The 22,274-nt window shown below is 45.0% G+C and overlaps 1 protein-coding gene across 1 annotated transcript; it reads right to left on the bottom strand.

Annotated features, from left to right (window-relative positions):
* Positions 1-6,418: 6,418 nt before the first annotated feature.
* trim45 (tripartite motif containing 45) lies at positions 6,419-22,247 on the bottom strand. The gene is made up of 8 exons (XM_060039798.1): positions 21,468-22,247; positions 20,745-21,033; positions 14,160-14,305; positions 12,549-12,865; positions 10,120-10,249; positions 9,635-9,749; positions 8,244-8,370; positions 6,419-7,866 (listed from the first exon to the last, which is right to left on the bottom strand). The coding sequence occupies exons 1-8, from the start codon at positions 22,091-22,093 to the stop codon at positions 7,709-7,711; spliced, it is 1,908 nt and encodes a 635-aa protein (XP_059895781.1). The 5' UTR covers positions 22,094-22,247; the 3' UTR covers positions 6,419-7,708.
* Positions 22,248-22,274: the final 27 nt, after the last annotated feature.

The raw sequence follows: 22,274 nt of genomic DNA, 5'->3' as shown, positions 1-22,274 counted from the left end.
GACTATACGCTGCCGTTTTCCCCATCAGAATCTTTTTATGTATTTGTATAAGGACAAAGTGTAGGCCTACAAGGAATTCATCTTGGGGTAGTTGTCAGCATTCTCAGGGATGCATATAATTGCAGTATTTGCAATGTATATATATATATATATACATACATAAATACATACATGCATGCATACATAGGCCTACATACATACATACATACATACATACATACATACATACATACATACATACATACATACATACATACATACATACATACATGCATGCATGCATACATACATACATACATACATACATACATACATACATACATACATACATACATACATACATACATACATACATACATACATACATACATACATACATACATACATACATACATTTGTGTTCTATACTTCCACACACTGGCCAAGGACCCCTGCAGATAAAAGAGCTTTATTTAACCTTAAACCAATGAATATGGTAGTGCTGTAAGTATTGTACATGGCTCTTTTTGGCTTAGATTTGGATGCAGCCCGTCGGTTTTTAGAAGCCATTAAAAAGGAAATAAAATAACCCACCAAGGTCAAAGTAAAACTAAAATCTTTATTTATTTTTTAATTTTCAATTTTTTTTTATAAGTAAGCCCATTTGTTAAGTTGAATAGCAACACTTTTATCTCATATCCCTAGATCAGGGTGGCGGCGGGGGGGGGGGGGGGGGGGGGGGGGGACAACGTTAAGCAGCGGTCATGGGGTCTGGGACATTTTGAGCGTCAAAAACCTCCTGTAATCTTGTTGCTTCTATGAACCAATTTGAGGCTTTTCTGCATTCATCTATTTAAAGGAAAACAGAAAACGTACAATATTGATTATCGTGTGTGTTTGTGTGTGTGTGTGTGTGTGTGTGTGTGTGTGTGTGTGTGTGTGTGTGTGTGTGTGTGTGTGTGTGTGTGTGTGTGTGTGTGTGTGTGTGTGTGTGTGCGCGTGCGTGCGTGCGTGCGTGTGCGTGCGTGCGTGTGTGTACGTGTTTGGGAGTATTAAAAACTCCTATTGCTGAAGTTGCTCTTCTCAAACGCATTGTTACATTTATGAGTAACGTTATAGCCTCTTTTTTTTTTTTTTATAAAAGTCCTCCTTCTTTCATGTTTGTATTAGGGCAGACACATGTGTTATAAAGTGTTACAAATATAGAAGGGGACGTATCCTCTGTGTCCCCCGTAAAATATTTTCCTATGGATCCCGTTCTTTAAACATACATCAAGATCACCTCTATAATCATACACACACACATAAAGATATCCCGAATAAAACCCTGTATCTTATCAGCCATACATACCAATAAACACTTTCTCTGTATCCCAGCAGTATCCCTAAAGAACCCTGAGCCACCATCTATAATACACCCATGAGGCCGTCGCTTCTATGCACCCCTAAAGACCCTCCGTAAACCACCATCTATGAAACACCGTAAGACCCTTGATGTACCCACCATCTATACACCCATAAAGAAACACTGTAACAACCATCTATACACCCAAAAATAACCACTGTAACACACCATCTATCTATAAAACACATATAAAGAACCACTGTAACACACCGTCTAGCTATAAAACACACGTACAGTACCACTGTAACACACCATCTGTACATAGAGAACCACTGTAACACACCATCTGTACATAAATAACCACTGTGACACAGCATCTATACATAAAGAACCACTGTAACACACCATCTATAGAGCGCAAAGAGGCCTCCCTGTACCCCCATCTACACCTCCATAAACAACCCCCTTGTATCCCAGCATTCTGCTGATTCTGGGGAGCTGAGCTCTGCCAATCAGCAGGTCCTTGAGCTGTCCAGCAGCAGCCAGGGCTTGGGTTTTTTATACAGTCACGGCGGTGCACGCTGATTTACTGGCCAGCCCTGGGTGAGTGAATTAGTTGCTGTGCTGTGGTGCAGAATGGTACTTTGATCACCACTGAGTCCTCTATGAGGCTCCACCGCTGAAAGTCACACACACTCCTGGCCGGCAAGGCTGGGAAATTGGACGTCAACGTGGGTGCAAAAAGCAGACACACACACAAGCACGCTAAAGAGCAGAGCAGACAGAATCAGACTGAAGTTTTCCATAGTAGGAGCTGGGGGAGGCTTTACTTCATCTTGGATTATCGTTGTTATGGAGGACTGCATCGTTGGACTCAAGGTTTCTTATGCTGTTCACACCCACACACGGTGATGCTCAAACACACAACCAAAAGCTTCCAAACAATTCCAAACACCTCTGTGAGGTGAAGTTATGAAATGAACTGTGGAAAGGAATGTATAAGTGAGGGACAAGGGAGACAGAGAGAGCAAAGAGAGAGAGAGAGAGAGAGAGAGAGAGAGAGAGAGAGAGAGAGAGAGAGAGAGAGAGAGAGAGAGAGAGAGAGAGAGAGAGAGAGAGAGAGAGAGAGAGAGAGAGAGCGATGCAAGCCCGGATCTGAGAGCCCATGAAATTAGCTCACAGGCTAGTAAACACAGAGACACAGCAGCATATGTGTTTGTTGGAGTGGAGTTTTACGAAGGGCTGCGTTAAACCAGATGAATGATGCTTCATATTTAAGCAACACAGGAGACTTCAAGGTCAGCGGATATTGCTACTGGCAGCCATGCAGGCGTTATTATGTGTGCAAGTACTGCCTTTAAAGGGCTGCTGTGTGCTCAGGCTGAAACTGTCAATCTTGCATTGGTGGATAGTGTAGGGACCACACACATGCACGAAGGCAAAGGCCTCAAAGAGAAGCCTATCCCAGCCCCTTCTCTACTGGTGGCAGTCCTGTATCCAATTGTATCCTGTTGCAATAGCATTGTAGCCTGGCTTCCTTCTTAGTAATGACCTAGAACTTCTATTGTATGTCATCAGCATGAATCAATAAATATATATAGATGTTACGTATTTTAAGAACCTGAGCTGCCCCCACATAGCCCCTAGGAAGCAGGACCAAACATATAAGCCGTAAATACTATACATAGCCACAAGGGGAGCAGGACCTTATTGAAGGCTGCAATAGCTGCTCCAACCACACAGAAGGCAGCAGGTAGGTGAAGAAGCCGAGGCTAATACGTCACATAGGCCACGCCCACTTAATATAGGCCACGCCCACTTGACCCTATCAATCTCGACAGAGAAGCAGAATCTTCGAGTTGCTACGAGACAAAGGGTTAATGTTTTTGATCAGCTGGGAGACGCTCAGCAAGTGTTCAACACTATTCCACCTCCTTTTGCTCCGTAGTTACCATACCGAAATACTTTAACAAATAAAGTGTGTTAAAAGCTATCCCGGATTTGAACACTTTCTTGGAAGAACTCTGCATATAAAACACTTGTTTAATTAATAACATAACCTTTAACCTTTTAACTTAATGAATCCAAAACAAATGTTACTCAAGGTAAACCACTAACCAAAAACTCTCCCATTAGTAGTATATCCTGGCATGCCCATGCCAAACTTCAAGATTATTCTGTCCTCTTCACATATTATGAGCACAGAAATTATGTACCTGCAGGAAGCTGTGCATTATGGGTAGTTTCATCGACAGACCCTCAAAGAGTCTTATAAGCGTGGATCAATAAGACCCTGTTGTGTACTGAGGAGTATATAATCTCATTATCTCACAATAGCTGTTCCCTCTTCACCTGGACAAGAATTGTGGCCATGTTAGCGGACTAGGCCTCACATTCTGCATCTGTAAACAAGAACCCAGTAAACTGACTCCTCGTTATTAAGAGTGTTAATCATTATTTAACAATCTGCAACAAGCTGAAAGGTTCTGGGTTCGGTCCCCAGCCTAACTGTAGTCCTCCTACAGATGCCCTGAGCCCCACCTGCTCATTAAAGACCTGAATTAGCTTTTGTATTTCAATGATCGACAACTCTTTTACATACCATTTAAATGCCATCCCTCAACTCCTGTACGGAGGTCTGACCTCAGGGACGGTGCCCTGAGAGAACGGTCCAGTTTCCTTTGTATCCCTGAGGTAAGAGTGCTTGGGCCCGGATCAACTTAGAATAGTTTTTTTATGGAGACAGAACTGAGTCAGTAAAGGGCCGGTGGTTGGGGGGAGAACGATATTAGTAGCTCTGAGCCAATGGGGGCTCCTGGTGCCCCTGTGAGCAACTATAATTATTGAAATGCATCAAAATGAACGTTATTGTAATGGAATTTGTACTTAAACTTACATGACATGAAATTTATCAAAAGAAGTACCTAGCGACACGATGGTCGGATGTTTTGGTGATGATCAATATTTGATAGGGATAATGGACACACATAGTCTTCCACACACCCAAATAAGTATGAGATGAAATGCAATGCCACATTGTTCCGGAAACTACATTCTGTGACACAAGTGAATATTTCATGCTGCACTCATTTGATTAAATTTAGATAAATTATTCAAACAAGATGAGAGGATAGTCTGAGGGTATTGTTTCAATGTGTACATGTTTGGTCTTGAAGCAGTATGCCTTTCTCTCACACACACACACACACACACAATCTGTTCGAGACCCGTCCCTCTGTCTCCATGACAATGAGATCTTCATTGCAAACTTCAATGAAGATGAAGTCAAACACAGCACCTGCCAAGGATTGTATGCATGCTGTCTGTTTTGCAGGCTATTCTAAATCAGCTGTAGATCTCCGGCTTCATAAACAGGAAATTGAGCTCAAGAGACCACCTAACCAACGTTTGACTGACCCAAGATGTTTGATTTCCGCCTCTTAAGCACACTTCCGTACCCAAGTGTGCTTAAGAGGCGCTGGATGACCATTTTAATTTTGCACCATTCAGAGGGACTCGGGCGCCAAGAAATCGATGTCAAGTTGCCACTTACGGGAAATGGTACTCAAAATAAAGTTGTATCCAGAAATCAAATGAAGTGATGTGAGTTGTCCTCAACAAGTACTGAATGGGGGGGGGGGGGGTCACTCACTCTCTGGTTGTCCATGATGGTTTCTTATTACAGCAGTAGAATAAAATCCTACTGGTGCAGTCGTTCTCATACCTAACTGCGTCTAAATGATAAGAGTTCACAATCCTTGAGCAGGAGGTGAGAAGTAGAGGAAGAGCAGGAGGTGAAGAGAAGAGGATTCAAGATTCAAGATGTTTTTATTGTCATATGCACAACAATTACAGAGCAGTCACTGGCAATGAAATTCTTTAGTCTTGGGCTCCTCCAACAGTGCAATATAAGAGAAAGTAAAGGTATATGAGAAACACAAGTAGGAAAGCTGAGACTTAAATAATAAAAAATAAATATAATAATAAAAAGTAAGTGTATAAGAGGAACGGATGAGCAGGAGGTGAAGAGAAGAGGAAGAGCATGGGAAGTGGCATGTGACGATAAGGGAAAGACGGCAGGGCACAGGGTCGTTGCTTACGCTGCTTACAAGGTACACTAGCTCTGAGAGCTCAACCAGGAGTCAGCTGGGGAGAAGGGGGTTAATGTGGTCTGTTGGCATGAGCCCTCCTTCCAAGGCCTCACTTTGGGAACCAGCAAACAGATTTTAAAACAAAATACGCAAAAGATTGCACATGGCTTTGCTACATGGATGGTTTTTAAAAGTCTAATCCGTAACAGTTAATTACATTTTTCAAAATATTCTACTATATTAACCAAACAAAACTTTGAGAATTTTAACAGTCAGATGTAGGATGTAATATGCCATGGGCCTATGTTTCTAAAAACAAAATCTTGACATTGAATGATGCACTATGATGATGCATTTTTCAGGGGATAAAAACAGAAGGCAGACAGATAACTTGTATAATGAGCATGACAGAAAGTGAACTTTAAAAGTAGATTAATCACAGAAATTTTGGATTTCTATGGTTGTTAAAGAGGCCAAGAAACATAAGATGAAAGATAAAACATACACAATTCAAATGCTGCAGTTTTATTTTTCTCCAACAACACCATCTGTGATTGTGTTTGGGTTGCAGTGGTCCTTCTTTGTAGACATACACGTGTTCCAATGTAGCATCCCTCACCAACGATATGTGTCGCCAGGCAATGTCACCACTCAAGCGTCTGGGTGATGGGTTTCAGAGGTTAGTGGCTCATCCTGCTTCATCAAACATTCATACTAAGAGTCGCAATCATTCCCTGCTTAAGGCATGTTTTATGATAATGCAGTATTTATTAGCGACTCCTTAGCTGGAAATTGCTCCAGTAATGGAACGGAGGGAGAATACTGATTATGAATGATTATGTAAGAACAAGCGTTGAGAGCTAAACGGTACATGATGATTGCCTTGAAGTCTACAGATGTTACAGGAACAGATTCTACTACAGCCGACTCGTTGTAGTCTGCCCCCTAGTGGATGAATGTAGAACAGTAGGCCATTTTAAGAAAAAGGATACATATTACAATATTGAACAATTAAAATAGGTTTATTTCATATTACAGATTCATTTTAACAGATACAAATGTTTAATATGTATGCCTAGACGTTTTGGACCAGTGGATAGAAAACATAGGATTGTGAGGGATTTTAACAAACATAAATAATGTCAGTGTTCATACATGTAAAAAACACAAATAAAAAATACTAGGTTTGTGTATATCTCTGTAGTCCTAACATTCGAGAGGGAATAAAAATGAATGGGAATCTCAGCCTTGTATATCCAAATGATGACACAGGACACAGCAATAAATGTGGGGGGCCTGCATTATTTTTTTCCTTAATCACCATTACAGTCTCAAAGGGCTTAACAGGCCATATATTTGCATGAGAGTGCAGCCTTCTATAAGGCTAACTGCTAGTGTTTGATTTGAACCCCAGTTCATTATCGGAAAATGCACTGGTGTCAAATGAAACACTAGCAGTAGAAATAATACTGTGTGTGTAGTATTAGGGATCGACCGATATATCGGTCGGCCGATATTATCGGCCGATATTCGCGGTTTTTACGTGTATCGTATCGGCCGATACGCGGCTGATTTTCGCCGATTTTTTTATTTATTTTTACTTGTTCTACCTCACCTGTTTTTAATATTAGTTAAATATTGTTCATCTACTTGTTCTTACTTGTTCTACTTCACCTGTTTTTACTATTTGTTAAATATTGTTTTTTATATTGAAGTTCAATAAATGTTCCTTTAAAAAATAAATTAAAAAAAATCGGCTCAAGAAAATCGGTATCGGTGTATCGGCTAAGGCTGAGGAAAAAATATCGGTATCGTATCGGCCCTAAAAAAATCGGTATCGGTCGATCCCTGTAGTTCCAGCCTTTTTTCAATTCCCTCCGTATGTGATAGAGTTCAATATGTTTGACCTCCAGTCAATATTCTTCTAAATAAATTCAGGTGCAAAAAGTAACCACGACTACTGTAAAACGACTCATTAGCACTTGAAGCGTGTCATTCCCCAATGGTGTAAAGGACTGCTATTATAGTTAACAGACATACTTAATTCAGTTCACCTACTAAATACTAATCTGTCTGCTGGTTTTTAGCAAATTGAAAATTAATGAATTCAGAAGAGATCATCAATTTACTTTTCCTCACCTCTATAATGGTTTAGTGCTGTTTTAGCACATGTACTGTCTACAAAGTGGCCTCCTACTTTCTTTCCATTCACAAGCTTGTGGTATGGCTGTGATTAGCGTTCCAAACCTCCATCCCCCTGCCTGGCGCAACACGGCGTGATGATTCCATTGGCTCAGAGCTCCACTGTGCGCAGTTGGCCCCGCACGGTCGGCGTCACTGGCCTATGGCCAGGGGCCCGACACTCAGACTGTTCCTGTGTGCTCCCGCAGCACGACCAGTGAGGCTGCCCTGGGTGGCCCTTATGCCCATGACCACAGCCCTGGAACCCTCCTAACGCACGCACACACACACACACACACACACACACACACACACACACACACACACACACACACACACACACACACACACACACACACACACACACACACACACACACACACACACACACACACACACACACACACACACACACACGAAGGGGATGGAGGAATGAGGGATGGAAACAATGTTGAGGGAGATAACGAAAACAAGATGATACTCATTTTCCAGGACTTGTGAGAAGATCCGCGCTGGGAACGATTTGACAACCAGAGTGAGCCTAGCACATTCCATCAAACTGTGCGTGTGAGTGTGCGAGTGCAAGTGTATGCTTTTATGTTATTGTGTGGGAGTGTTCTGCGTGTGTGAGTGTGTGTGTGTCCTACCAGGCATGGTTCCAGGACAGCCACAGCGGGCGTCTTTAGCCCCCCCGCTGGAGCAGAAGGTGCAGCAGTGGAACGTTCCGGCATGACGCCTCAACCGCCTGGTCACGGTCAGTGGGAAGGGAGAACCCTGGGGGGGAGAGATAGGGGGAGAGGGGGAGAGGGGGAGGGGGAGAGGGAGGGAGAGGGGGAGGGAAGGACAGAGGGAGGGAGAGGGGGAGGGAAGGACAGAGGGAGGGAGAGGGGGAGGGAGGGCGGGAGAGAGGGAGGGACCACATGCATCTTTATTTGTAAACAGGATGTAGCATTATCCTGTTCATGGCTCAATGTTAGGGCGCACTCACACTAGGCCATCTGTACTGTGCCCAAGTCTGTTTGACACCTAGTGCGCCCCTAAAGTCTAGATCGTTTGGCCAGTGTGAGCACGCCAACCGTACTCATGTACAATTCAATACCGTGGCCTCAGGCCACGGTACAGATGCTAATGAGCCGACACATGCACACGCACGGACACACAACCTGAGCTGGAAGTGCAAAAACGCCAACATTTTCTTTATTTTGCTGACCACTTGATTTTTATCCCGACAAAAGCCTCGGGACAGGTCCTCTTCGTCTCTCTAGTAAATCGCACCATCTTTCAACGTCTTTGTTTAATACGAGTGCATCACCTTCTCTCACATGATCAGCAGCTCGCGGATTTCCCTTTCTCTCCAGTTTGAACTGCTCATGATCATATCACTGCGTTGTCTCTGTGGAGACAGTGCAGCAACACCACTACCCAAGCCCCGCACCCCCTGGAACCACGGAGCCGTCGCATTTACAACAGAATGAAACCCAATAAACTGTCAATGTGTGCAGGTTCTGGGAGGGTAAATTGGGGTTCTAGCTCAAGCAGGCAATTTACCTTGGGGAGTGTAAACGTGCGGACCGTGCCACGAAAAAGGCGGGCATAAAACGGCATATTTGGCAGTGTAAAAATCCTCAGTGAGAGAGGGCTGTATCTGAGTAGAGCGGCTCCAATTAAGCAACAAAGTCAGTAATGTGTCAATTGTGTTCTCTGTGTTGTTCTCCACTGTTGTTCTGCTAAGCAGCGGACGCTTGGTGATGACGTATGTACAACAAGCAACCATACTCAGGCCCAGTTGAGATTGCCTAGTGTGAGCAGAGGGCAGCGGCACAGCAAGGGGGGGGGGGGGGGGGGGGGGAAATCGTACTTACAGGAAACGGACTTGGGCACGGTACAGATGGCCTAGTTTGAGGGCGCCCTTAGAGAGTTACTACTGATTGTTATCCAAAGATAGTTCAAGCCGGAGCAGAGCAAGAGAAAGGATAGTTTCTCGCTAATTGGGATACATGTTAGTAGTAGGACTAAAAATATGAATAAAAAGCAGTACCTTGACATGTTGTGCTTTAACACAGACCCACACAGAGTAGCTCCCAGGTTCTGACAGTGTGTAGGAAACAGAGAAGCTACCGTCGTTTTTATCAAACACCGTAGCCTCCACCATGCTGGAGAGAAAGTCATTGATTGTGTATTGATTCTCTTTAAGCCAATATCCAATGCCGAGCAGCTATTAATGTGAATACTCAAAAGAATGCATCTTTACAATCAAAAGTAAACTAAATATGATATGCTTTCAATCTGATTAAAAGTCAAATACATAAAAAAGGATCAAATGAATAATCGGATACATTACTATATGCTTATGGTAGAAAATATAAAATATAATTACGTATCAATTTAGCCCTGCTAAACGACTCGTTTAGCAGACCTATCTCAGGATTCATTTGAAACATTTCTAAATGTTACCCATCACCTCTGGCGCCCCTCTAGTGGGCCAAGGTGCAGTCAAAGGGTGGCAGTGTTCTAGAGTCATACCAGTTCTTCTTGTCCTTGTTTATGATGCTGACCAGAACGTTCTCCCCGCCGCGACCCAGCGGCTGTCCGGCGGAGTCCCGGCACACCAAGGTGAAGTGTCCCGGCTGCCCCTGCCTGCCCACCTGCACCCCTGGAGGGGTGGAGTAGCAGAGGAGACCGGTGAGGGTACAAACATTCACACAAGACAGGATATTGTAATGGTCGGGCTGTTCAACTCCCAATGTCTGCAATCCCTATGCAGACAAATGTCCTACCCCCTACCTGCTCGTTTATGAAATGTGTCAGGCATATCTGTAAGCCTGACTTGGTTGACATTAAAGTGACATTAAAGCTTGCACGCTCTCTCTCAACCACTCATCTGCATACCCCTGCAAACTTTTTTGGAGTGTGGTTGTTCAGGTTGTAAGATCAACCGGTTCCGTACTTGGTTCAACAGAGTCATGCTGTCATGAGATCTTCAACCATGCCCTTCTTCGCTGGAGGGGACTTGGTGGTAGGTTTAATTCCAGGGGCATTTTGGGTCCGCGCCCGGGAATGACTCCCCTTGGAAATGGAAATTAACTGAGAGGTTGCAGACTAACAGGCTTTTGCGAATTGGACTGGCTGTGTCAGGCGACTGCTTCAGCATTGTGAAGAGAAACGGATGCAGCCGACATTTCCTATACCTGTTATTAAAGGAAAACCAACCCTCCTTGTTTGAGCTAGTCCCTGCCTGTCAGATTTTGTAAAATGCTTTCGCTCCAACTTTATTTTCGGGGGCAGTACTATATGGCTTTCGTCATCTCAATTCACACAATCAAATTTGCAGGGTTGTAGGCTGAATGCTTGAAGTTGCCTGGTAACCCAAAACGGACAGTACAGGCATGCATGCGCTGGAGTATTCCAAAATAGAAAAATATAGTATATCTGTGGTTATGACAAAAGAAGCTTGTGAAAAAAAGAGTGAATACTCCTGCCCATCCACTTCTGGTAAAGAGGAATATATATCAATATCGGTTGAATACATAATATCTGTCTAACTTCAAAAAGGAGAAAACACTTTAAAACTCCATAAACAGCAATTGAGATGGGTCAATCTGAAAACAGCACCACCTGGCTTACCAAGTCAGTACACCTGTATATGTAAATATTAAGTTTTCCTAAGCTGCCTTGTATTTCTTTTTGAAGGTTGGAACCCGGCTAAAACATATATTTACCAAAAACAGAACCAAGCCTAGTTTTTCATTTGTTAAGTATTACACTACAGGACCTGGAGACATTAGCAAAATCAAATATATTTAAAAGCCTAAATAAAGCCTCAGGAACATGGATTGTACGCAATAATAGATCAACCCCACCCTAACCCTTAATAAATAAGTTTAAATAACACAAACAAAGTATTGGGTATTGGGTTGCTAATTGATTATTAATAATGTATAAAATGCATAATTGATTATGCCTGTGATGTACTTTCATAATTAAATAAATACATATCATCTGTATTTTTAATTCATGGTTTGTTGGGTTCTTTATTTGTAGTTAAATTAATATAATTTGTAAATGGAGTGACACAAAAGCACACAAACTAATCTTAACTGTCTCACCTCTAACCTATTACCTCAACTTAACCATCTCTAACCTAATAATGGAACAGGCAAATGGAATTTGTGTTTGAAATTGTAAATAATTATACTTGAAGAAAATACTTTTGTTTTGAGAATTCTCAAAACAAAAGGAAACAGAGAAGCAAGAACACAAATCCTCACTGTCAGCATGTACACACGCACACCATTCTCCTTTACCCGCTAGTTATCCCCACTTCAAAGTGCCCTAGCAACGAGAAATGTCAGCTACAGCTACTACTTAGATAAGCTATAACTGCCTCGGGGAATGGCTCAATGAGGGGTTGGAGGAAGACCATACTCAACAATGCAACAGCATACTTGAAATGTTCCCGCAGGTCTATGATAAGGTAAAGAGATCAATAAAGTGTTCATTCTCAAATTAGGATGAGGATGATTAACGTAAAGTAAAATTTACCTCCCATCAGCCTACCTGTTCGCATTCATGAGTAAGATGCCAAGGCCCTAATTTCTCTTTAAACATCCCATATCATGCTTCTTTAGGGTTCATAATTGCATTTAGGACTACTAGACTAGGGTTACATGCCTGTATGTTAAAATACCCCTTATTATTCTCATACTGTTCATCTCTGCAATACCAATTTCCGCATCTTTCAAAAACGGTCAGTTTTGTATCATGTCGCTTTAAGGCCCGACCCCCGAGAAGTTCCCAGTGGGAACGAATACTCCCCCTGGCTCAGACTCAGCTTAGCTTAGCAGACGTAAAACATATAGACAAACAGTCTAAAGGGTAAAGTCGAAGAAGCATGATATCCCCTCTTTAATGGTGCTCATCTCTCTATGGTAGGAGAGCTCCAGTAGCCTTACCTTCCCCTTCGATGGTGCACCTGCTGAGGTCCAGTGTCTGCATCTGGATGACCCCCACCACTGGGTACCCGTCCACCTCCCCTGCACCCTCCCCAGGCAGGAAGTGGATACTGCTGCTGTCGTCGGGGGCAACCGTGGCCGGGCTGGGGTCGTAGCCGCTCTCCACCAGGCTGGTGAGGCGGGCCAGCGTGACCCCCTTGGCGTTGAGGATCTCGGCGTCTGAGCCGCACGCCAGCAGCCTCTCGGCGAACCGGACGCCGCCACGAGTGTCGGACAGCGCCTGCTGCAGCTGCACCTTCTGCAGGTGGAGCTGGTTCCTGTGGGAGCGCTGGTTCAGATGGCTGCTTCAAGCTGCGGTTTACTTTAAAGACACGGTGATAACACATACCTGGCTGTTGCACAGCTGTTTGTTACACACCAGGGTTAGAACCAGCACCACATAGATGCCTTTAATATGTACTACAGCGAGTTGCGTTTTTTTACAGCGAGTCCATCTTTACGGAGAAATTCCTGAAACACTGCCAAGGAAAACGGAGGGGAAAAGATAGTTTTCTGGGGGGGGCCTGAGTCAGTGTATTAACGTGAGAGAAAGACCGCAGGGGGCTCCTTTCTTCCTTGTGGACGTCATAAAGCCCCCCCCCCCCCCCTCTCAGGAAGACGGGCCAGGAATACAGAGGATTATAGGGGTCTTTCTAGGGGCCCATTTACAGCTTAGTAACTGAGGTTCAACTCAGGTTTCACTCGTAATTATGTAAATGACTGAAACTTAAATATCCCTCAGGATGTAGGCCTTCGTTGACATTCCTTCACATGGCTCCTTTAACCATATGGTAGATACTGTACATTCATACGGCCGGCAACGTTTCCCTTTAATTGTGACATTAGTTCACCTTAACATATAAGTTAACTGAGAAATAGACTGAGGTCATGGAATATAGAGATAAAAGCTTCAGTGGTCACCGGTCGCCCTAGGACCGGCTCTGACGTAAACATGAGATAAGGAGCTTCTTTCAGAGGGCTATCAGGAGGTGTAATAAACCACACATGGAATTCCCTTTGCTTTGTTTCACACTGTTATCAAATATATAGGCATAATAATACTACATTTCTCACATATAACACACCAGGCTGTAACACACTAGGCTGTAACACAAATCGCCGTAACACACATTGCCGTAACACACCAGGCTGTAACACACCAGGCTGTAACACAAACCAGGCTGCAACACCAGGCTGTAACACCTGGCTGTAGCACCTGTAGCACCTGGCTGTATCCCCCGTAGCACCTGGCTGTAACACCTGGCTGTAACACTTGTAGCACCTGGCTGTAACACCTGGCTGTACAACTTGGCTGTACCACCTGGCTGTACCACCTGGCTGTACCACCTGGCTGTACCACCTGGCTGTACCACCTGGCTGTAACACCTGGCTGTACAACTTGGCTGTACCACCTGGCTGTACCACCTGGCTGTACCACCTGGCTGTAACACCTGGCTGTAACACCTGGCTGTACCACCTGGCTGTAACACCTGAGTGTAACACCTGGCTGTAACACCCGAGTGTAACACCTGGCTGGAACACCTGGCTGGAACACCTGGCTGCAGCACGTACCTGCGCTGCACCCTCAGCTCCTCGAGGCGTCGTAGCAGGGACAGACAGTGCGTCTCCACGGAGGCGGCATAACCTCGTGCAAACGCCCGCACATCCTCAGCAGTGGCTTCCATCCTTGCCTGCAAGGCATCCTGGGTGATTTCAACCTGCAACACAGTGGAACGTTGATTCCCACTCCTGAAACATTACAAACACCCGAACTCCACCGGTACTCTCCATCGACCCACACCTGAAGCCCATCGACCCACACTCGAACCCCACCCACTACACCGACACACACCTGAACCCCTCCCACTCCCTTCACTGACACACACACCCGAACCCCACCCACCCTCTAAACCTGAACCCCACCCTCTACACCAGGGAAGGGCAACTGGCCCGCATACGGCCCACATCCTCACCTCAGTCAGGCCCACACACATAATTTAATAAAATAATAATATATATATCCGCAAGCGGTGATTAACAAGGTCCGAGCAAAATTAAAAGTCAAGAACACACTAATGGAGGATATATAAATATGACAAATATTTATGAAGGAAAGATGTTGATGAAGAAGATGTTCCACTTAATGCAATACTGTGCCTCGGCTTTCAGGTGAGCTGCAAAGCAATGGCCGAATGTCATGTTCAGCTTGTTCATAATGCTATAATCGGGATTCGAACTTTGACCTAAGGAAACCTGTACACGGCATTATCCTATTGAGCCACTGATAAACCTGAACGGCAGCCAGATTCACTTGGTCAAAATGTCCATCGATAAGTTACAACATCCAGAAATCCTCCAAGCACACATTTCTCAAGTGAATTAAGGGCTTTCTTAAAAGAGCACAGATCTGAAAATTTGCACTGTTAATGGTATTCACCTAATAATAGCCGTATGGTGTTAAACAATAACAAAATGGTCATATAGGAAAAATGGGTTGAGACTGTGGATGTTTGGCTTTTCTATGAAATTGTGGGAAAAGTAAACATTTTTAGAGCAGAAGACCAATTCACAATTAAATACAATACAAATATAAAGTAAAAACAAGTGTTATCTAGCGATCCGTTATCTGTATTATATTATTTCGTCTTTGGCAACATGAGTGCGATTGTTTTTTGAAACCTGCCTGGCAACGGACAACCCCTTAAGTAATCTGTTGTCCGTTGCCAGGCAACGGACAACTGATTACGTACCCGGTACAAATTTGGCACCCGGTACAAATTTGGTGTGACAGCGGCATTCGAGAAAGATGTTTTCAGCATACAGCTGTCAACTGACAGCTCTTACTACATTGTTTCTACCTCTCGGTCGTTTGCGGTCCGCATACGACCGAGAGGTCGGAACAATGGAGTTTTGGAGAAATGACATGGACCCGAAGTGAACCAACAGCTGTCCCGCATATGGCAACGATCCCTTTCTCCTCCATGTAGCGTTTCAATCTTGCCTTCAGAGTCATAGCCAAAATTCATTTCCCCCAATTCCTTCTCCACCATGGCAGAGATAACCCCCACTACAAGTCTTTGTTGTGGAAGTACCAGAGAGTCGGAGAACCCGACGCGGTCTTTAAGATTCAAAATATCAGAGAACATCCCCGTCAGTTTGGTCGCGGCGCAATGAATGAATAAAGATCGTATACACATCAGAAGAAAAACGTTTATTTTTACAGATGTGCACAAAGTTACTATTTTACAACCTTGTTGATGTTTAGGAAAACGTGTACTTTTAGTTCAGCCTTGGTCGAAATCGAAGCGTAGTGTGTACTGAATGCATGTTGATGATGATAGGGGGTTTCACTTTATATCAAATCAAATCAAAATCAAATCAAATTTATTGTCATTTTGTTGATTGAACAACAAAACGAGAAGGCGTTTCTCAGGGATCAAGATCACATACATTACAAACAAACGTCCCAATGATGAATAAATAAATAATAAATAAAGTCCAGTGGGAAGATTTAGGACGCCGGTGCATTGAGCATCCTGACAGCTTGAGGCAGGAAGCTGTTCCGCAGCCTGGTGGTGGAGCATCTTAAGCTGCGATAGCGCTTCTTGGAGGGTAGGAGCTTAAAGAAGTTGTTCAGAGGGTGAGAGGGGTCTCTCACTATTTTCTGGGCCCTATTCCTGCAGCGGCTTAGGAATATGTCCTGGACAGAGGGAAGTGAGGCTCCAATGACCTTTTCCGCTGATCTCACCACTCTTTGCAGGGCCTTTTTGTCCGCCGCACTGCAGCTGGAGAACCAGGTAGAGATGGCGTACGTCAGCACACTCTCCACAGCACCCCTGTAGAATGTGGTGAGGATACTGGGAGGTAGTGAGGCCTGATGGAGTTTCCTCAGGAAGTACAATCTCTGTTGGGCTCGCTTCACTAGCCCAGTGGTGATTTTTTGGACCAGGAAAGGTTGTCAGAGATCTGTACTCCCAGGAACTTGATGTTCTCCACCTTTTCCACTTCACGATTACTGATGCAGAGGGGTGTGTGCTTAGGTTTTGATCTACGGAAGTCCACGATCATTTCCTTGGTCTTTTCCGCATTGAGCACCAGGTTGTTGTCTCTGCACCATCTCTCAAACAGATTGACCTCCTCTCTGTAATAGGATTCCTCATTCCCATGAATGAGACCCACGACTGTAGTGTCATCTGCAAACTTAACAATCATGTTGTTCTTGTGCCTTGGCACACAGTCATGGGTCAGCAGCGTGTACAGCAGAGGACTGAGCACACATCCCTGGGGGGATCCTGTACTCAGTGTGATGGATTTGGAGATTTTTTTCCCAACACGAACTGACTGTGGTCGCTCCAACAGGAAATCCAGTATCCAGTGACAGAGGGTGGGGTTTAGGCCCAGGAGGAGAAGATTATCCATCAGTCTCTGCGGCAAGATGGTGTTAAATGCAGAGCTGAAGTCAACATACAGTATTCTAGCATAGGTGTCTCTCTGTTCTAGATGGGTGAGTACTGTATGCAGGGTGGTGGATATTGCTCCTCTGTGAAACGGTTTAAACGGTAGGCATACTGATGAGGATCCAGTGATGCAGGTAGGCTGGATGTGATGTGTGGTTTGATTAACCGTTCAAAACACTTCATCACTATTGGGGTCAATGCAACAGGACGGTAGTCATTCAGACAGGACACAACAGACTTTTTTGCAACTGGAACGATGATGGATGTTTTGAAGCATCTGGGTACAGTGGCTAGGGGGTAATGGCATGACACCGGCTTCCTCCATCTTCTACGTCACCTTTTTAAATAAATCGCCGTTTCTCGTTTTCCGACGGCGACAACCATAAAAATATAAAGAAATAATTAAATATTTATATTTATAAAGAAATAAGAATTGTTTATATGTCTATGGCGATAACAACACAACTACCATCTCCTTCTACTTCCGGCTCACATTCCCCAGCCTCAAGATCTCGAGCATGCGCAGAATGCGAAATCCGACGCGGGTTTACATGCAGGTAGAAACCTTCACCTAGATAACCAAGAGTTATCTAGGTGTTCTTATCCGATTTCGCTTGTCCGTTCATGTACCGATTTCGGTCCGAAGTAGATCGGTAAAGGTGTTTACATGCATTTTAAAAGTCCGGTTGAGGTCTTATTAGGCCCCGTCCACACGAAGCCGATTTCATGGCGAAACCGCTAAGGTCTTGTACGGTTCAGCCTTCCGTCCACACGAAGCCGGCGAATCCGCTGACCGAAACCGCAAACTTCTGAAACCATCCTCGGAGGTGGTTTCAAATCTACCCGGTTTCGTTTTGGATTCGTGTGGACGCCTGAAACCGTAAACAATGACGTCATCGCCCCACCCCTCGACCCTCTAGCCAATGACTGTTAAGCCCGCGGAGTCTCAGAACTCACAACAACAAGGATTTCTGTAGCAGAAGCAGCGCCCCTTATGGGCCTGGAATGTGTACTACAGCGTTTCTACAGATCTACCCGGTTTCGCTTGACTCCGTCTTTACGGAGATACTGCGAAACCGGATAGATCGAAACCGTAACGGTTTCGCCTGTTTCGGCTTCGTGTGGACGGGGCCTTAGTTTCTTTATCCGATAATGACTCTGCATGTAAACGCACTGAGAGAATGATGATGTATGTTAGCCCTTTGCACTGATAAAAATACTATGGGTTTCCCCAGGTTTGATCAACCCAAATTTAAGACTTTTTTTAGACTTTTTTAAGACCACTTCAATGAAAATTAAGACCTACATCGCACCCATTAAGCAGTCGTAAAACGCGGTTGTGCATGTTATTCATGTTTTTTTGGAACATATGAAACATTCATGTCAATACATTAATGAATGTGCCAAAGGATAAGTGTGCACTCACCAATCAAAGAGCCAAACTGAGGGCCTAACTCAAAGTCTAGAGGCCTGATGTCTCTTAAGACCATGTACCCAGAAATGATAATAAAAGATTAAAAAAACAATACACAAAGTGATGGTGTGAAAGTGTAGCTGTATTTTTGGTTTAAATATCAAACTTTCAACACACAATATAAAATATAAACAAACAAACTCTTTTCAAATTGCTGTCGTTTCTCAGCATTCAAATTTCCTCAACCATTTCAATGAATCCACCACTTGCCTCGTTGACCTCTTTTACTAACTCCTTCGTAATGTATGGAGCCAGCCCGAACCCTAACCCTAACCCGTCCACAGACATGGTGACTAATGTATGATAGTAAGCATTATTGGCCCTTAACACTAATATTTGGAAACAACACTGCCTCAAAAGGATATTGGCCTAAGCAACACCAGTAGAGGCTATACTTTTCCCTGAACTTTTAAACGTTGCAAACGTGCAAAAACATAATTATATATTTATGTGGCATTCAGTCCAATGCTTAAAATATATCTGTGGCATTCAGTAGGCCAATGCTGTGGTAAAGTGTGTAAAGTATGACCAAGTGTTTCTTTCTGTTCAATAGATAGAACATTATCAATCCCCTGTAGGAGAAATTTGTTAATGTTTGTCCCTATAAAACAATAATGGCAACAAAAAAAAAAATACAAAACATGACGGTAACTCTAAAGTCAAACCGTCCAATCTGAAGGCTCTACTTAACCACTCCCCCTACTCACTTCCAGCAATGCAAAGCGAACAGAACTGAGGTGGGGAGGGCGTAGCTTAAGTAGTTTGTGACCGACCCAGAGGAACGCAACGCAAATTCAATGTGAACATGTATGAGGCTTTAATAAAATCCCGGACGATTTTGAAATTCCGCCCGGACACATTTATTTTTATAAGTGTCTCAAAAAGAGGGCATGTCTGGGCAAAAGAGGACGTCTGGTCACCCTTCGTAAGGGGAACCCATTTGATTCCTACCTGTTCCACTGTTAAATAGTGGCGCAAGTTGGTGGGCGCTATCCTGGTAATTTCTCTGCGTGAGAAATAAGTGTGGCGTGTGAGCGTGTGCATGGGTCGAATTGCGTGTCTCACGCCGAATGCGTGAGACTTGAGAGCCCTGCTTCCCCATGATGTGGCGTCTCCTCTCGACTGATTATGTTTGTTGAGATTGCCGGCGCGAAAACCCAAAGTATTGTTCGCGCATACTCCAATAAATGAGACGTTCTCTGACGTTACGCAAAACCCCGATATGCAAAACGCCCCCTATTTTCCCCTTGTGTTACAGTCCGGTTGACTACGAAAACATATCCTAGTAGGAAATTTAAGACCATCTTTAAAAAATTAAGACTTGGGTAACGCAATTTAAGACTTTTTAAGGCCTTAATTTAGGAACATGAAATTTAAGACATTTTTTAGACTTTTAAGACCCCGCGGCTACTCATGTGGCTGTTTGAGCATGGAAAAAATGAAATTATGTATGTTGGTTCCATTAACATACCGCACACAGGTTATGATTCTTTACGATTTTTTTGGTAGTGGCCATCCCCAAAGTGCACCAGAATACAGGAAATCCTATCGACCAAATTCAAAATTTTGTGTGCACAGTCATGTGGCCCTCTGATGGTTATAATGAAAAATGTGGTCCTCTTTATTATGAAAGTTGCCCATCCCTGCTCTACACGACACACACCTGAACCCCACCCACCCTCTACACCTGAACCCCACCCAATACACGACACACCTGAACCCCACCCACCCTCTACACCTGAACCCAACCCAATACACGACACACCTGAACCCCACCCACCCTCTACACCTGAACCCCACCCACCCTCTACACCTGAACCCTACCCACCCTCTACACCTGAACCCCACCCTCTACACGACACACACCTGAAACCCACCCACCCGCTACACCTGAACCCCATCCATGACACACACCTGAATCCCACCCACCCTCTACACCTGAACCCCACCCACCCTCTACACGACACACCTGAACCCCACCCACCCGCCACACCTGAACCTCATCCACCCTGTACTCGACACACACCTGAACCCCACCCACCCACCCGCTACACCTGAACCCCACCCACCCTCTACACGACACACACCTGAACCCCACCCACCCGCTACACCTGAACCCCACCCACCCTCTACACCTGAACCCGACCCACCCCCTACACCTGAACCCCACCCACCCTGTACACGACACACACCTGAATCCCACCCTATCCTCTACACCACTCCCACCTTCATCAGGGACTCCTCCAGACGCTGAAGGCGCGGCTGCAGTCTCCCGACGACCAAGTCCCGGATACGGCCTCCATGGTGATGGATAATGTCCCGTGCAGCGCTGCAGTCGTGCTCCCGGTGGAACGTGGCAGCGCACTCCAGACAGACGGGCTGGTCGCAGGACTCACAGAAGAGGCGGAGCTCCTGGGCGGGGTGCAGGGAGCAGAGGACAGGGCGAGACAGCCGACCCTGGGCCTTCAGCTCCTGGACGCTCTGGACAGTATGGGCGGACGTCCGTCGCTGCCTCCTAGAGAGACAGAGAGACAGACAGACAGACAGACAGAGACACAGACAGACAGACAGACAGACAGACAGACAGACAGACAGACAGACAGACAGACAGACAGACAGACAGAGATGGCAAGATGGAGAAGGAGAGGACAGAGAAAGATATACAGAGATTAAGTGAACGGGAATGAGGCGAGAGATTAAGACCGACCGAGAAAATGGCGTGTTAATGTTTGGCTTTAAGTCAAGTAGCTGGACCAGGATGATCTTTCCATATGATTATACTAAATTCCATGGGTAAAGCATTGGAACTCGTGCGTTACATTCCTCGTCATGCGGCGCGGCCCTTGACAGCTTGAATGGGGGAGGGGGGTCCGGGACTCCGGGTAGGTATCACATACAGGACAGGCCTAAGCTAAACTGTGAGCGGAAAGAAGGGTTCAGAGCTCTTACCTGTGCGCTTGGCTGCAGAACTCACAGAGGTTAACGCAGCACACCTCGCAGCGCAGCTCCGCGTCCCCGTCGCTGCAAAGGTCGCAGCGCACGGAGTTGTGAGTCAGGAGGGTCTGCAGAAACACCTCGTCCAGGGCCAGGTGGTCGGTGGTTAATCCGTCCGCTCCCGACGGGGGAAGATCAACCTCAGTGTCACAGTCGGGGCAGAGGACGGTGGTCACTTTCTGGTCGACGGTGGGTGGCTGTCCGTCCTTACTCAGCGTTTGTTTGACATTTGGTCCGGAGACAGAAAAGGGGTTCAGCTGCCGAATGCAGTCTGCACAAAACGAATGCAAACATGGGAGGATCTTGGGGTCCCGATACAGGCGTTTGCACACTCTGCACACAGCCTTGGGGTTTACCTCGGTTAAGCACTTCTGGTTGGAGTCCGACTGTCCTTGTGGTGAATGAGACTTAGAATCGAGGCTCTCTTTCTGTTCTTGTGGTGAATAGGACTGAGGATCGAGGTTCTCTTTCTGCTCCGGCTGGGACATTGCAACCTCGTCGAGGCTACCAACAATATCGCCACAGCACTCTTTGCCCCTTTTCCAATCAAACCGCTCCGTCTGGCTACTTTTTTTTAACATCCTACTTTGTTCTCATAGAAGCTTCTTCTTTTTTAATCAACCGTGGATCCAAAACAATGATTTTATCGGGAATTAACTAAAAACCCACTGCAAACTAAAACTACTACTTTTCGTTCGGGAAAACTGGTCTAAAGTTACTGCTCCCAGACCTATGACGCCCGACGGACGGACCAATGAGAGG

Source organism: Gadus macrocephalus, chromosome 20 (assembly GCF_031168955.1).
Source record: "Gadus macrocephalus chromosome 20, ASM3116895v1".
NCBI lineage: Eukaryota > Metazoa > Chordata > Actinopteri > Gadiformes > Gadidae > Gadus > Gadus macrocephalus.
The sequence above is the reverse complement of the archived record's forward strand: the minus strand, read 5'-3'. Positions and strand labels throughout refer to the sequence as shown.

Coding starts and splice junctions, on each gene's coding strand:
- trim45 (XM_060039798.1), bottom strand. CDS start 22,093: ATGTTAAAAAAAAGTAGCCAGACGGAGCGGTTTGATTGGAAAAGGGGC. Junction 10,250..12,548: donor GTGCACCATCGAAGGGGAAG/GTAAGGCTACTG, acceptor CCACCCCTCCAG/GGGTGCAGGTGGGCAGGCAG. Junction 7,867..8,243: donor CTGTCCTGGAACCATGCCTG/GTAGGACACACA, acceptor TGCGTGCGTTAG/GAGGGTTCCAGGGCTGTGGT.